Consider the following 13,726-nt stretch of genomic DNA (forward strand, 5'->3'; position numbering starts at 1 on the left):
AATCCCAGAGACATCTAGCGATGTCAGTTGTCTTGTTGCGCACTCTACATTTAAAAATGGATACTCTGAGACTACATTAAATCGCAGCATCTGTGCTATAAGCGTTCGTGAAATCATTTTAGTTAGAATTTTCTCTCATAGATGTCACTAGTAGGCACTTCTTACACGTGTTTACTTGTCTCCCACATTTTCTTTTAAACAATTGTTTCCGTACAATGGAATCGCTTGAGGAAATGTGCCAGTTCTTAAACCCAGACACGAGATTGGATTTAAAAGCAATCACCTTGGAACACGTACTTAGTAAGTAATTATACAGCAAAAATGTTTCCTAACCTTACTTTTTGTCCCTTTTTATTTGCAACGAACTATTATCGTAACTTAAATGCTAATTGTATGCGACAATTCACACGACAAGATCTAATATCGATAAATAGGTATCACGGGAACTACTGAGGGGCGAGAATTGCTGCTAAAGCTTCCAAATTTATTAACACAGTTAATAGCACTGATGCAGGACTCCGCCGCAGCAATCTCCAAAGACGCAGCTCTAGCTTTGATAAACATAACTGCGGATGAGTCAGGAGCGAATGCATTCGTGCTGATTTCAGAAACCTCGAAGAAGAGCGATGATACAAAGTACAACTACAATTTGATACATGTTTGCATTAGGTACATATGATGTTCTACAACCAAGATGGCGTGCTTGTTCCGTTTTAAGTTAACAAATTATCGATCGTAGATTCATAATGGACAAAGAAAGCACACTTGCAGACCCATGCTGCATGATACTTTCCAATGTAACTAGACCTTTGCATTTAGTAGACAGGATCACAACCCTAATTGAAGGAAGCGGGCACGCGTGGGACAGTATCGTAAATGCATTTACTACGAAGCAGTATAATAACACTGGGGCGAAACTGCACTATTTAGGTCCCGTTTTTAGTAATCTCAGTCAGTCTCCGCAAGTCCGAGGGTAAATTACAAGATATATAATATGCTCAGGCATATGATATATAACTCGTAGTAATTTTTCTTCTACAATCGGGCATAGGTACTTAATGGACAGAGGTCGTAGTGTTATCCAACGATTACTTCCGTTCACGGAATACGCGGACAGCATAATAAGACGGGGCGGTATAGTCGGCACTTTGAAAAATTGCTGTTTTGATGTGGAGAATCATGAATGGTTGTTGAACCCCGAAGTAGATATTTTGTCGTATCTTTTGTTACCATTAGCTGGACCTGAAGAACTTGACGACGAAGAGAATGATAAATTACCAATCAGTTTACAATATTTACCGGAAACAAAGGAACGAGAGCCAGACGTAGATATTAGGTGAAGAAACATAATGTATAGCTGATATTGCTCTCGAGCAGAACTTACCTTTTAAGTATTTTAGGATCATATTGTTAGAGGCATTAGCTCAACTTTGTGCAACCAAGAAAGGACGAGAAATACTCAGGGGGCAGAACACCTATGTAATACTTAGAGAATATCACAAGTGGGAAAAGAATAAAAACGCGTTGTTAGCTTGCGAAAATGTCGTGGACATTTTAATTAGGTACAGTAAGATATCCCTTCTGATCTTCCACACTTTGCAGTCTAATTTTACAAATTACATAAATTTTAGAACCGAAGAAGAAATAGGTATGGATAATTTAAAGGACGTAGAGGTTCCCTCGGAATATACGGAAAACTTCTATAAGATGGATCAAGACTTTATTAATAGTACATTATAAAACGTTGATATAATAAACTTTATAAAAGATGTCTCATTATTTTATTAACATTGCACGTAATACTCGTAACAATCATTTATGTGTTGGCGGATTATAATAAAACAATCATATACCTCGTCGTAACAAACAAGGTTGCGTGATACACAAAATTGCACTGTTCCCTTCTCTAATTTATTAAACTAATTTCAGTTATAGTATCAGGTCCAACGTAGCAACGAAAAAATTAATACACGTATGCATAAAAAATTAATCTTTTTGTAGATTACATATCCAATAATATTATAATTATAAAATTACAATTCCATTTCTATTTTCAATATAACTCTCGCCTAACGAAATAGATTAATTCCCCATATGATATCACATAATAAATCTACAGGTTCCACAATATTGGCATCCCGAGAGTCAGGTTACCCTGGGATACCAAATTTCAAAGGCCTATAACTTTGTTCTAGGATGTCATACAACACAATGATATTATGAAAAGATAATCGCCTTGGCGTCCCTTAAAAACGTCTAAAGATCGATCACAATATTTCGATATTTTGAAAATGTTTTCAGAAGTGCTGTAAACTTTGTATATTATGGAAGACTTGAGCGTAGTCAGTCTGCTGCGAGAAATCGTTGATAGAAGGAAAATTATTTACGTCATTGTTTTCTATATCACTGTATATTTTTAGCGCAGAGTTTTGGTAGACATTGGATTTTCATGTCGGGATAAAATGTTCACGGTAAATACCCTAGTCCAGCTTCCAAGCTAATGGAACTCCTGATGCTAGAAGCGTTGCTGGCTCGTCTGCTGATCCTGTTCGCATCAGCCCCGAAGATAGCGGCTATCTCTGCACTCTTCTTAATGGAGAGGGCCTCATGATGCGCGCCGGATCTAGTAGAACAGTGGGAGAGACACTTCTTGTCTCTGTCCGCGCCACCAACGTACACCAATCGACCCTGAGTGTCTCTGGCACTGACGACTAACACCTTCTCGCTGTCAGAGGACTGCTGAGACTTCCGTCCTGGATTAAAAAGATCGTAATCCAGGGCGAGGTTGTTCGAACTGCTGCAGCTTGACGACGACTGCTTCTAAAAGATAAGAGAAACGATGTTAATGCTATCCTGGATAGAGAGAACCCTTTTATACACTGGCACCAGCGTTTGATGTTTATTCAAGCCACAAGATACGGCCCCTATTACCTTGAGTACATCCAAACCTTGGGATGGCGTTCGACTCCTGTTCGTTTTCGCCGCTTGGGTTCCCTCGGGGCTCCCACCTCTGCTCAAAGTGCTCTCGGACGGTACTATGCCCCTCTGCCTCAGTTGCTCGAGTATCGTTGGATGAATAGATTGGCGCGCACAGTAGCACTTGTTACTCTCAGAACAGCTGTCTGTGTCACAAGCGCACACCACTGTATTGGCCGCCACTTGCGGTTGGGCTGGGATCCTCCTGGATAGCGAGCAATAGCATTTGTCTGCTGAGATGCACGTGCAAGATTCGGAATCGTAGCTGCACTCGCTACAGCTCACGTAGCCGCTGCTGCTCCTGTTCGCGGTTGCGCCTGCATTGCGATTTAGTCGTCTACCTAAAGAAGATGGTCCATCATTCTTAATGCCAAATAATAACCAAGGGTGAACTTACATGTGTCACTGTCCTCCGAGGTGGTGTGACAACCTCCACTCTTACTCATCCGCCAGGATGACCTCCTCTTTCCTGTCCTGCTAGCCAAGACACGATTCCTGTGATTATTCCTAGCATCGCAAGAAGAGCTACTGCCAAAGCTATCGTTCAGCCTCCTGGCTGGAAAAATCACAGAGGTGAACTCCGTTGGCCCACACTTCAGTCTCGATACTGATCTCTTGATGGCCCTGCCTAGGAGACAAGATCGGCGACTAGATCGCCTTCGCTGTGGTCTTCGACGCCTCCTCATAATACTGGCGGATCTCTGGTAGAGTTCGTCCTGGGTTAACGTTGCTGCCAGCTTCAATAGGAATTCTTTATACAGAGGCTTCAAATCGTTGAAGGACATCCCCTCGGGATCTGTGAATTTAGAGAGTGGAAGATTGCCCGTGCTCAACTGGAATTTGATATTTCGAAGTGCGAAAGTGAAAGAAGAAGCAAAATTATTACCAATAATGGCCGCCAAGATGTCGTCAACGCTAGTGAGACCCTCTTGATTCCTAAACTCATCAAACAGCTCTGTGAATCCCAAAGGAGTTCCACCCTTGATGCTATTGGGCCTTCTGGCACTTCCAGGCTTCAGAAAGCTCCCCCTTCGAGGTAGTTCTACCCTAGTCATCAGATCCCCCCTATCCATGTCCACGTCGCTTTGGGACCTCTTCAATTTGCTCTCCTGCATAATCTTCATGGCATCGTCGGATCGACTAAGGGGAGGCTCGCTTCCAGCCCTGCTCCGCTTTCTAACTCTCGGCTCACTGTATTCCGGCATGTTCAAGTTCGACGAAGAATCACTCAAGTGCTTTTTCAACGGTTTGTCCATAGTGACTACCCTGCTGACTTTTCTTCCAGAGGAAACCTTCTCGTGGTCCCTCGAACGTCTGTGTTCCAGGTACAGAGATTCTCCGAAGCTCTCATTGATGATTTGGTAAGTATCACTTTTCGCAGACTTGCTGAAGAAAATGTCTTCCTGGGAACTTCTTATCTTGCCTCTATCAAGCTTGCTGCTTCTGCCACTGTAAGCGTCATCCTGAGCAAGGGTGTAGATCTTCTCCGCGTCTTTGAAGTGGTCCTCGTAGAGCCTCTCCTTGCTGCCTCGTTTGCTACTATGCTCATACACCGAGTTTTCCTCGCTCTTGTAACTGGACTTTTCAATCCTGTCGTAGATCAGAGTTTCTTGCCTAGGAGAGTACGCTCCTTGTCTTCCCATAGCGTCTTCCGTGGGATTCAAGTCACATGAGCTGTACCTTTTGTCGTAATCCTTTTTCGAATCCATCACATCTTTTGAGGAGCTCTTTCCTGGGCTATTCTCCTTTTCAGTTCTTGGTTTCACAGGAAGCTTCTCGTACCTATTGGACACCCTGTCATAGAGCCCGATAGATCCAGTGTCGTAGACTTTCTCCATTGGATCAACAGAATGTTGATCCACCTGTATCTTCTCCGGTGTACTTGGCTCTATTTTCATCCCGTACAACTTGTTCTTGGAGTTCTGCCGCTCCTCCTCCTTGGACACCCGCAAGTCGAAGCTCTTTTGATTGGAGCCGAGGCTCTGAACGATGGGACTCGCTTTCCCTATCGGGGTTGGCTCTCGCCTCCTCCCCCGCGCCTCCAAGATGTCCTCCGCCTTGATATCAGAGTTCTTCTTCTTTCTTCTGGGTATTTGCTGTACCTCCACTGATTTCCCAGCCTCGTCTTCCGTGGCAAAGCTGGAAACTGAAGTCTTCTTCGTTCTGGGTGGTCTCACCGGGTGCGAGGCTGTCAGCAGAGCCTGTTCCGGCTGCAGAACATTCATCCTGCTGCTGATCCTACTGTTTGGACTAAGTTCTCGAACGCTGGACGCGATAGAGGCCAAACTCACGCAACCAACGCCGTTCGTGTGCCTCGGACGACGCCGATTGCCATCCAAATCCGCGAGCAGGGCTCTGTAGAGGGTCGCTGCTGCCGCCACTGCATCCTCCTCTGTTTCGCAGGCGAACGCGTGGCACTCTAACAGCCTGGTCGCTCCGGATCGCCGCATTACTACTGCAAATATGGGTGGGTAGTTTTCTGCCGTGGTTTTCAAACCTCGCATTGTTCTGTAAATGAGAGTTTTCGTTGACAGCATTCTTCCGTTAACACAAGTGCGTGGGTGAACGCGTTAGAGTGGAAGGGACAGGGAAGGACCGTTTAAATCTTGGCGGGACATTCCGCGGGTTACTGTTAGTACCCCTGGCGGTAAGTGCGGGAACTATTGTCCCATATATTCTCCGTAACCTAATTGAACGAGATTAATCTCTCCGTGGCTTTCGTTCAACTATATTCACCTGTAGAGATCCGCGTGCTTATCTTCGCTACCTGGGCTCTGATCGTGATCGCCAACTAGCGGCAAGAAAGCGTGATGCAAATCGCCGGACGGCATTCTCTTGCTACGAAGCCTGAGTGCACTCCACACGGCGATTCTGCGAAAAGGGTTGTTTCTCTCGGGTACGTCCGTAGTTCGGAATGCCAATCCGCGTCTCGAGACTTCGAGTTCCGCTCTCACCGAGCACTCCATGCGCTCCAGAAGCTGACGAAGAGGCTCTTGAAGGCCGCGGACGCTGGCCACGCGGCCACCAACTGGGGCTGCGCCCATGTACTTAACCTAAAGACAATTAACAATTTAAAAAATTTCTGTGTTTAAGGATGGAAATTTCATTATTATTATTTTTTTCTGAAGCTTTATTCGTAATGCGGCAGATGTTAGATTCAAAATTGAGAACGCACAGACAGCCAATTTGCATGAACTCTTTGCCTACATTTTCAATTTTGCTAGGCGGCAATTCGAGAGATACATTTGTCTGGAGCGTTTATTTTTAGGTTCTAATGTATCTGTCTCTTTCAATATAAATTTGTGCGACATAAAATTAACATACTCGCTCCACGTATACAGTTACCAGACATCTTGGTATGCATACCAAGTCTGCACATTACATCAGACAAACTCGTAACAAGTAACTGCGAAAATGTCACGGAGCGATAAAGAAGTGGCACCCTCTTTCGAGAAGCATAGAAAATTTATACACCTTTTTATTGCACTAACGATGGACGACCATTTCAAAGCCTCGATCGTTAAAAGCTTTTGCCTTGGAAGGATAGAAACCTGTTCCTCGCGGATGCCAGTTTGACGCTGAGGATCCGCGACAACATATCGGACACACTTTATTACGCGTTTTAACATTCCTTCAGCACTCTCTGGACATACCCCACGTCTTTGATACGTTTTCCACGAAACGCCACAAAGGATCTCTCACGTTAAAGATAGTACTCTTCGTGCAACGGCACGTTGCGGAAGAAGAAGCCCATAAAATCGGGGCAATAAGAAAAATCCGCATGCCGATGCAACAACGAAGGAGAATTTTCAGTGCTCCAAATAGGCTCGCTAGTCTGTCACGCTCCGCGAATCACGAACGGAATGAAAGTGACGATTAAAAATGCCAGGGCGATGCCTGCCTCGAGGAAAGTCCAAGTCTTTCTTATCTCTGCATTGGGGTAGCTAGAAAACTTATCAACCCCTTTCTCAAGGAAAGTAGTTATGTAATAGTGTGCGAAAGAAGGATTTCAGACTGAATTTTGCAATTATAATTCCTTAACAAGTTTCTTTTTTTAATTGGAAGGTGTAAAAGTCCTCCATTTTTTATTCTTTTTAAAATTCAACTTCTTGATAACCATATCTGTTAATAAATGGACGAAAGTTAGTTACGTTTAATGTTTAATTTAATGTTTAATTTGCACGTGGGTAACTTGGAAATCAATTTTTCGAAGCAAATTTATGTGACTTAATTAACTTAGAGAAAATAGCGATTAAAGAATTCAGAAAAGTTTATATTAGCTTTCACTAATGGTTTTATTCAAATTTTTGCAGAAAACGAAAGAAATGAGTAGGCGTGGTTACGTTTTTCTTTATTTTTAATGTATATAATTTCTCCAATTACTTTATGCTTTAGGTATAAATTAAAAAAAAAAAACTAGTGAAACAAGGTTATTATCGCACGCGACGGTATTTGGCAGAAAGATTTTTCATCGCTTCTTAGACATCGAGAATATCATCCTCTTTCTTGACGAAAATTGCACTCAACCGCGTCGCATAATTAGTAGCCCGTAATATTAAGTGTTACAACGTTCTTAATCTGTAGTGGCACGTTCGTTCTACTTACAGTCTATAAAACATTATTCAATACACAACATTTTCATTCAAAGAATACTCCTTCAGATATCCAATCTTCTCAAAATTCCAAAAAGAAGTTCCAAAAGAATTACTCCAGACAAATTCATTTTTCGAAAACTCGACCAAGTTCAATAATCATAATTCGCTCGTCATTTTTTTTAAGGAGTCTGATATTCGCGAATCGACCGTTTCTCTTTGAAAGCCTCCCAGCGCGGCTTCCTTTTTTCGAAGGAGCAATCAGTTCACGACTAATTATACGTCGATCTAAATTTTACTTCTGTCTAAACCGGTGCTGCTCGAACTCCTCATTCTTTCTGCTGTTCAAAACGAGCGATAAAAGCGCGATTAGGATAGCATAAATCTTGGAAGCCGTTCAATTCTTCTTGATGATACTGTAGGGGACCGCAATAAATAGAACAGCTTGTATATTTTTCACCGTGAAATATAGCAATTCACGACTCGTTTCGATCAGCGCAGGCATGCAAAGTCGATGTCACTGCAAGCTTTCAACGGTGCAGAAGAATTTCATTTCCACGACATACGCTCTGCAACGACTGTCCACGTCTGATATTTCGCAGAAGGCGCCGTAAAAATCGGAGGTTTTCGTGCCGGGAGATAAAATATGCGACTGATGCGTGATCGGAGGCAGTGTTCATCGACGAAGTAGGTGAATCCTTCGTTAAGAGGCGCAAACTTGTCTCGAGAGTGGAACGAATGGCCGTTCCACGAGATTTTCTGAGGAAGGGAGAGAAGGCTTGGACTTAAGATTCGATTAACATAAGTGAAAATCCTCTTTTTCTTTTTCGATCTTATCTAATTGCAGTGAAATCTTTGTGTGCAGATTAGCTCGTGCGATGAGAATAGGGAGGGATACCGAGATCTACCGAATTGATTTTCTTTGGAATCTTGGAAAAACGAGGAACCATTTTCTTTAAACCTCAGCCTCCAAGTTGTCCACAAAAAGAAATGAAATTTATGTATCCTCTGACACTAACATAGGCCTAAGCTGAACCTAACCGAGACTTACCTCATCGCAGTTCTGCACTACCTTGATAAGCGGTGGACGTGCTCAGTGACACGTGAAGCAGGAAAAAATAAAGAAGAAAGTAATTGATATATATTTACCGGTAATATCGCGGCGGCGCATTCCCCGGGTGTTCCGCTTTCGGCTTCCACGGAGGCGAACATCGCCTCGATTCGCGCCTGGACGGCGCTGTTCACCCTCTTCTGCTCGTCAGTTCCGACCTCCTCGATGTGGTTCGAATTCATGGTCGAGACACCCCCGTACCAGCCACCCATGGTGGATCCGTAAATGGACCTAAAGTGGCGAAGTTGATTTCATTTTAAGGAAGAGTGTCCACCACAAGGTACCACACACTTGCGAAGACCCCCCTTGTGGGAACATGGAATACAGAACGTTTGAAAAAGAATCTCATACCTAGAGTCTTCAAAAAGCGCATCGATCCGAGCCTTGCTCCTGAGGGAGCATTCTGACGCAGGCCCAGCTAATCGAAAGCCATCCTCATACCGAGGCATGCCTACACAGGACATTTTTAATTGGCCTGGGATAATTAGGCGATCCGCAGGCACAGCTGAGTCCCTTTCAAGCTCCCTAGAGATGTCTCAGACGTATTTCCTTTAAACGTCGTCATTCGTTCTGAAACAATCAAATCAATGTTCTCTTCAAATCAAATCAAGTGCAGTATGATTATCTTGGATGTGGTTTCCAAAAATATTGATGTGAAATTAAAGAGTGGAACCTGGACCACAGTTCCGCACGATTTTTATGACAATCGGACCAGTGATCGTAACGATGTAGGCGGATATCGTTTGCCGCCACGGGATCTACCTAGGGAGGCTAGCTGCGCTACCCAGTGTTTGCAACGCGAGAAAAAAATGTTGTGGGCGCGCGAGCGGACTGTAAAAAGTTTTACAAAGATACGCGTCGATGAAAATATTTTCAAGGATCGGGGGGCGCCAATCCGGGGGATCTCCCAGGATCTCACCTCGTTTCCACGGACCCTTGCTGCTGCGGAGCGGCGGGCGTTAAATTTATGCGTGAACACAGCACGTCAGACGTGGCAATTAAAACTGTAATTACAGACGAGATTGGATAGAGAATTTTTGATGGGCTAGCTCCATTAGAACGCACGGTACAGAGTAAAAGTGACCAAGGTATCGCAATTTTACCCTTCTGGGCACAATTCGCATTTCTCAGGAATGCATTTGACGAAAAGTCTTGATTTTGTGTTATACATTTCTCTGATAAGTATTTATTTTCATCGAAAGGGTTAATTTTTTAAAATTGAGATTTACCATGCTTAAGTGAATTTTTGAAGCGAATTCTATAGCTATCTAATCCTGGCGGTTCAGAGAGTCATTCACCGCAGTGTTTACCATCTTATGGGTTAGAAATCGTAGACGCACGCAACTTAATACCCACTCGTGTAAAATTATCTCGCGCATGCCATCGAAGTGACTGTTGCACGATTTTCACCGGCGATGCGTGAGACTCGGCACGTTTCTGTAATGGAAAAGACCGAATTGTTGGACGATTAAGGTGAAAAATGTTTTCAGAAGAGACAGTTACTTTACTCTTAGCGTTTCCATTTACGTATGCATTTCAACAAATGGTGATTCTAGGAAGTTGTGGTTACAAATGACTGGAAAACTTAGGCAGAGTGTTATGAAAATTTGTTTAACAATTTTTTTCATTGACTAAAATAGAACGTCACGTGACTCTATGACCATCTTGAGGTTATGGACGTTTTCAGGCTCGTAGGTAACACAAAGTAAATGTAGTTTTGTGTCTTTAATTATTTATTCTGATCTTAAAAACTAATATCCCTCGGCTTTTAAATTATACATCCCTTTCAACTATCCCTCATTGCAATAGCGTTCGTTCCTAAAAACATTCGACCACAGAACGATTCGAATAGAACCCGTTTAAAAGTCTGCCTCCATAAAATCATATACGTGTGATTTTAATTTCTAATTCTCATTCAAATTCCATCCCAAGACCGAGTCACCTCAGCATACGGCGCTTTTTACAGTTACGTGGATCGTACGCATCGAACGGGGAGTCTTTTATCAAAGATGTCAGTGTCTCGGCCACCGAACGGCTTGCTCCCAACAGTTTCACCCCGTATATTATGGAATAACTGTCGCCCGAGTGTTCGTAAGCTTCTCTCTCGCCTAAAACACAGCTCATCTCTGCTTACGTGTTCCGTTGCACGGGCAGACTCATGACCAGGCTGATTATCGAAAAGTGGCCGGTCATTACGATCCGTTGCCCACCTAATTGCAGCAACGGGAACCGATCGATACGTGGAAGCTCAAGATGTACGTGCTTTGGGATCGCCTCATTTTCTTCTCAAAATCTCAAGGGCTATCTGAATGCATTCATGGCACTTTTTATTCAATCAAGCGCAGTTGTAGCTATAGTCAAATTAAAAATACCATTTTGAAGTCTCTCCTAATTCTAATGAATGTTTGTTATTAGTTTGGTTGGGATTGTACTCTAAGTGGGAGTGTACTCAAGCCTCTCTACAATTTTAAAAACGCATTTTATTATTGGCTCCTGCCCCATTTTCAAAAAAAAAGAAATTGTGATTTTATCCAAACACTACATTCTTTTTCTGTACTACTACACTTAGCTCGTTTTTAGTCAACTGCTTCATCATTTTCCCGAAAGAAATGGGCCCCTCAGCTTTGCCACCCGGGCCATTTTCCTTAAATCCGTCACTGAAGAAGATACCAATTAATAATTAAAGAAAGGTTGCACAATTTTTTCCTCTTAGGAAAGCCTTCTTACCGTAACTGTCATGGCGTCGATTGACATATGGGGGCGATTGGTATTAGGGTCGACAGACAGATTACAGCATCACGTGTCGGCGGATCGCGTGGCTATCCAATATACTGTGCCCGGGTTTAAGCGTGGATCGTTCAACTTACAATTACCAAGTTCACGGCTCGTTTGCTGTCCGTCTTCGGCTTAATGGAAATTGAATAGACGGACGGAAGCCGCGCAACACGAAACACCTCACGTATTTACCCGCCGGGAAAAATCGTGTCGAGCCACTTCAAACCTTTCACGAAGTGAGAGAAATTACTTTACGACTACTGTAAAATTACTGACTCTTCAGTGACTGAAACCGACTGTTGACAAAATGGTAATTAAAGGAAATGGAACCCCTTAGAAGACTCCCAGAGCCCAGCCTCGGTACTATAGTGGCACTTAGCAAGTGCTACTTATTAATACCACGAATTAGTACAGACAAATTTCCTTTGTTCCACTTACTTCTGCAACTCGCTTCCTCCGCGGTATCCTTCGAAAAAGGCCAACCTCGATATCCACTGGTGAACATTCAGAAACCTCCACAGGCTAATCCCAAATTGCACTTGCACATCACCACCGCTAGCCTCATCGTAGAAATGGCACTGCATAGACTCGTAGATCCCGAAATCCAAACAGAACGATCGGTACCAACTATTTCACTAACGTGGAACCTCCGTCCAACTGAATTCAATTTTGGGTCCAATTGCTGGCGATGTCGCCGATCGTTTAAATCCTAAGCCGGCGCCCCGTGGGTGCCACGCGAAGAGGACCGTTGATGGTCGACCTTGGCCGCTCGAGTCGATCCGGATGACCGTCGACGTGAAACTGCCGGGGATGTTCCGCAGGAGAGACTCCCGAGTTCTCTAGTCAGTGAGTCGGCTCCTCCATGGTGGAACGAAGAGGAGGAGGAGGATGAAGATCGACGGAGAGAGCCTCTCCTCGCCTTGGGTGCCCCCGGAAAGGGTGAACGTCTGGCTGCCAGGATTTTCAGCCGGAAACTTCACGACGCGTCTGGCCGATGACACCTACTTGTCATCGTGATTAATTGAATATCCTACCACTGATCTTCAGCGTCGGCTCTGAGTCTCTCTTGAGACTTTCGATGCCGAAGTGATCTTTGCTTGCATGCATTGTAACAGAGATATTTATTTCTCAAGAATCTGAAAGTCCCGCATGCTAGTAGACCTCCGTAGTCTAGCTAGTTTGGTAGACATTTAGAAAATAGCAGATATGGTACAATGGTAATAATTTAATCAAATTTCTGCAGTTTAGTAACTCTCAGAAATTCAGCTGCTGGAAAGTGGGTCGAAAACTATATAGTTACGTACATTAAGCTAATTACACTGTCTTTCGGTCTGTAATCAGTGTCTGAAAGCAACACTGGAATTATCAAGCAGTTGGACAGCCCAGTGCCTTTCATCACCATTATAATATACGCTCGAGATATTTGCATTGAAACGGAGTTACGGGAGAAACCTAGCCCCCATTGTTCCGCGTTACGACAGTGTATGATTTTCGCCGAGGGGAAATTTAATAGCAATTTTTCCATTGCGAAACGGATAGTTCCTCCTGGCCCGGTGACGATTTCATGAAGAGAAGCCTGGAGGAACCTCCCGATTATGCGGAGATATAAGTTCCCATGTAGCTGACGTTCTTAATATTTTGTTACAGTTATCGGTGCATCCAGTGACCAACATTTTTACGCTGACCGGGAAAGGTGGCCTGGGGTCAAGGAAGCAAGGGGCAAGGAGAGCACGAGGAGGAAGGAGGAGAAGCTGCGTCTGGATTCCCTGGTCCTCCGCGCCGTGGTAACGCCGTAACCGATAACGGTACCACACTTCCACGGCACTCACCAATGTGAGAGTACTGTTATCCCGACGATGCAGCTGCCCTCTCCGCTCCACTCCCTTCCCCGCCATTCCTCTCCGTCCCTCTTCTGCTTTCCCCCTTCAAGAAAGGAGCTACGCCGACGCAGATTGCCCCTGGTCACTCTTACGTTCTCCCGGATCGTATACTGTGCTTGGGACACGAAATACGGTTAGAAGTGATAAAAAGATCACTGGGAAACAGGATTCGGGTGGGCATTTTGCGATGACGACAATTTGGACACCGGATGACCGGTGAAAATCGATTTGGCCATCGGAAAAGTTGCCTATGGCAAGGTTAGGGCCAGTAGAAGTTTCATTCATGTATACGGGTAAGCATCAATAAGCGGCACCGTTCGGGCGGCCATCTGGCGGCGCTCTGCGGAACTATGGCTGAAGACATCAATGCACTCTGTGGGCTCTCGACAGAG

At 44.1% G+C, this 13,726-nt stretch overlaps 3 protein-coding genes across 4 annotated transcripts in view; 1 reads left to right on the forward strand and 2 right to left on the reverse strand.

The window, feature by feature from the left end:
* The window catches only part of Sppl (signal peptide peptidase-like protein), a 327,977-nt gene that overhangs the window by 193,056 nt on the left and 121,195 nt on the right, over positions 1–13,726 (reverse strand). The window lies entirely within an intron of this gene.
* Positions 82–1,870, forward strand: LOC143375781 (protein HGH1 homolog). The gene is made up of 6 exons (XM_076825248.1): positions 82–300; positions 435–669; positions 740–973; positions 1,052–1,336; positions 1,401–1,562; positions 1,632–1,870. Exons 1-6 carry the CDS (start codon positions 216–218, stop codon positions 1,738–1,740), a joined length of 1,110 nt encoding a protein of 369 aa, XP_076681363.1. The 5' UTR covers positions 82–215; the 3' UTR covers positions 1,741–1,870.
* On the reverse strand, positions 1,852–13,330 carry LOC143375763 (uncharacterized). 2 transcript variants are annotated; one of them, XM_076825193.1, is made up of 9 exons: positions 13,284–13,330; positions 11,893–12,455; positions 9,031–9,249; positions 8,718–8,910; positions 5,713–6,029; positions 3,863–5,484; positions 3,374–3,772; positions 2,932–3,317; positions 1,852–2,820 (listed from the first exon to the last, which is right to left on the reverse strand). In XM_076825193.1, exons 3-9 carry the CDS (start codon positions 9,141–9,143, stop codon positions 2,467–2,469), a joined length of 3,384 nt encoding a protein of 1,127 aa, XP_076681308.1. In that variant the 5' UTR covers positions 9,144–9,249; positions 11,893–12,455; positions 13,284–13,330; the 3' UTR covers positions 1,852–2,466. The 2 variants fall into 2 exon arrangements, with proteins under 2 accessions (XP_076681308.1, XP_076681309.1); XM_076825194.1 differs by lacking the exons at positions 8,718–8,910; positions 9,031–9,249; positions 11,893–12,455; positions 13,284–13,330 and adding an exon at positions 6,451–6,734.

This window comes from Andrena cerasifolii, chromosome 13 (assembly GCF_050908995.1).
Source record: "Andrena cerasifolii isolate SP2316 chromosome 13, iyAndCera1_principal, whole genome shotgun sequence".
NCBI lineage: Eukaryota > Metazoa > Arthropoda > Insecta > Hymenoptera > Andrenidae > Andrena > Andrena cerasifolii.

Bases quoted from the DNA above. Each gene is read 5' to 3' on its own strand.
- LOC143375781 (XM_076825248.1), top strand. From the start codon at position 216: ATGGAATCGCTTGAGGAAATGTGCCAGTTCTTAAACCCAGACACGAGA. The intron at 301-434 runs GTAAGTAATTAT...ATCGATAAATAG, and splicing joins CACCTTGGAACACGTACTTA to GTATCACGGGAACTACTGAG. The intron at 1,337-1,400 runs GTGAAGAAACAT...TAAGTATTTTAG, and splicing joins GAGCCAGACGTAGATATTAG to GATCATATTGTTAGAGGCAT.
- LOC143375763 (XM_076825193.1), bottom strand. From the start codon at position 9,143: ATGTCCTGTGTAGGCATGCCTCGGTATGAGGATGGCTTTCGATTAGCT. The intron at 8,911-9,030 runs GTATGAGATTCT...TCGCCACTTTAG, and splicing joins GCGCTTTTTGAAGACTCTAG to GTCCATTTACGGATCCACCA. The intron at 3,318-3,373 runs GTAAGTTCACCC...CATCTTCTTTAG, and splicing joins CTCGGAGGACAGTGACACAT to GTAGACGACTAAATCGCAAT.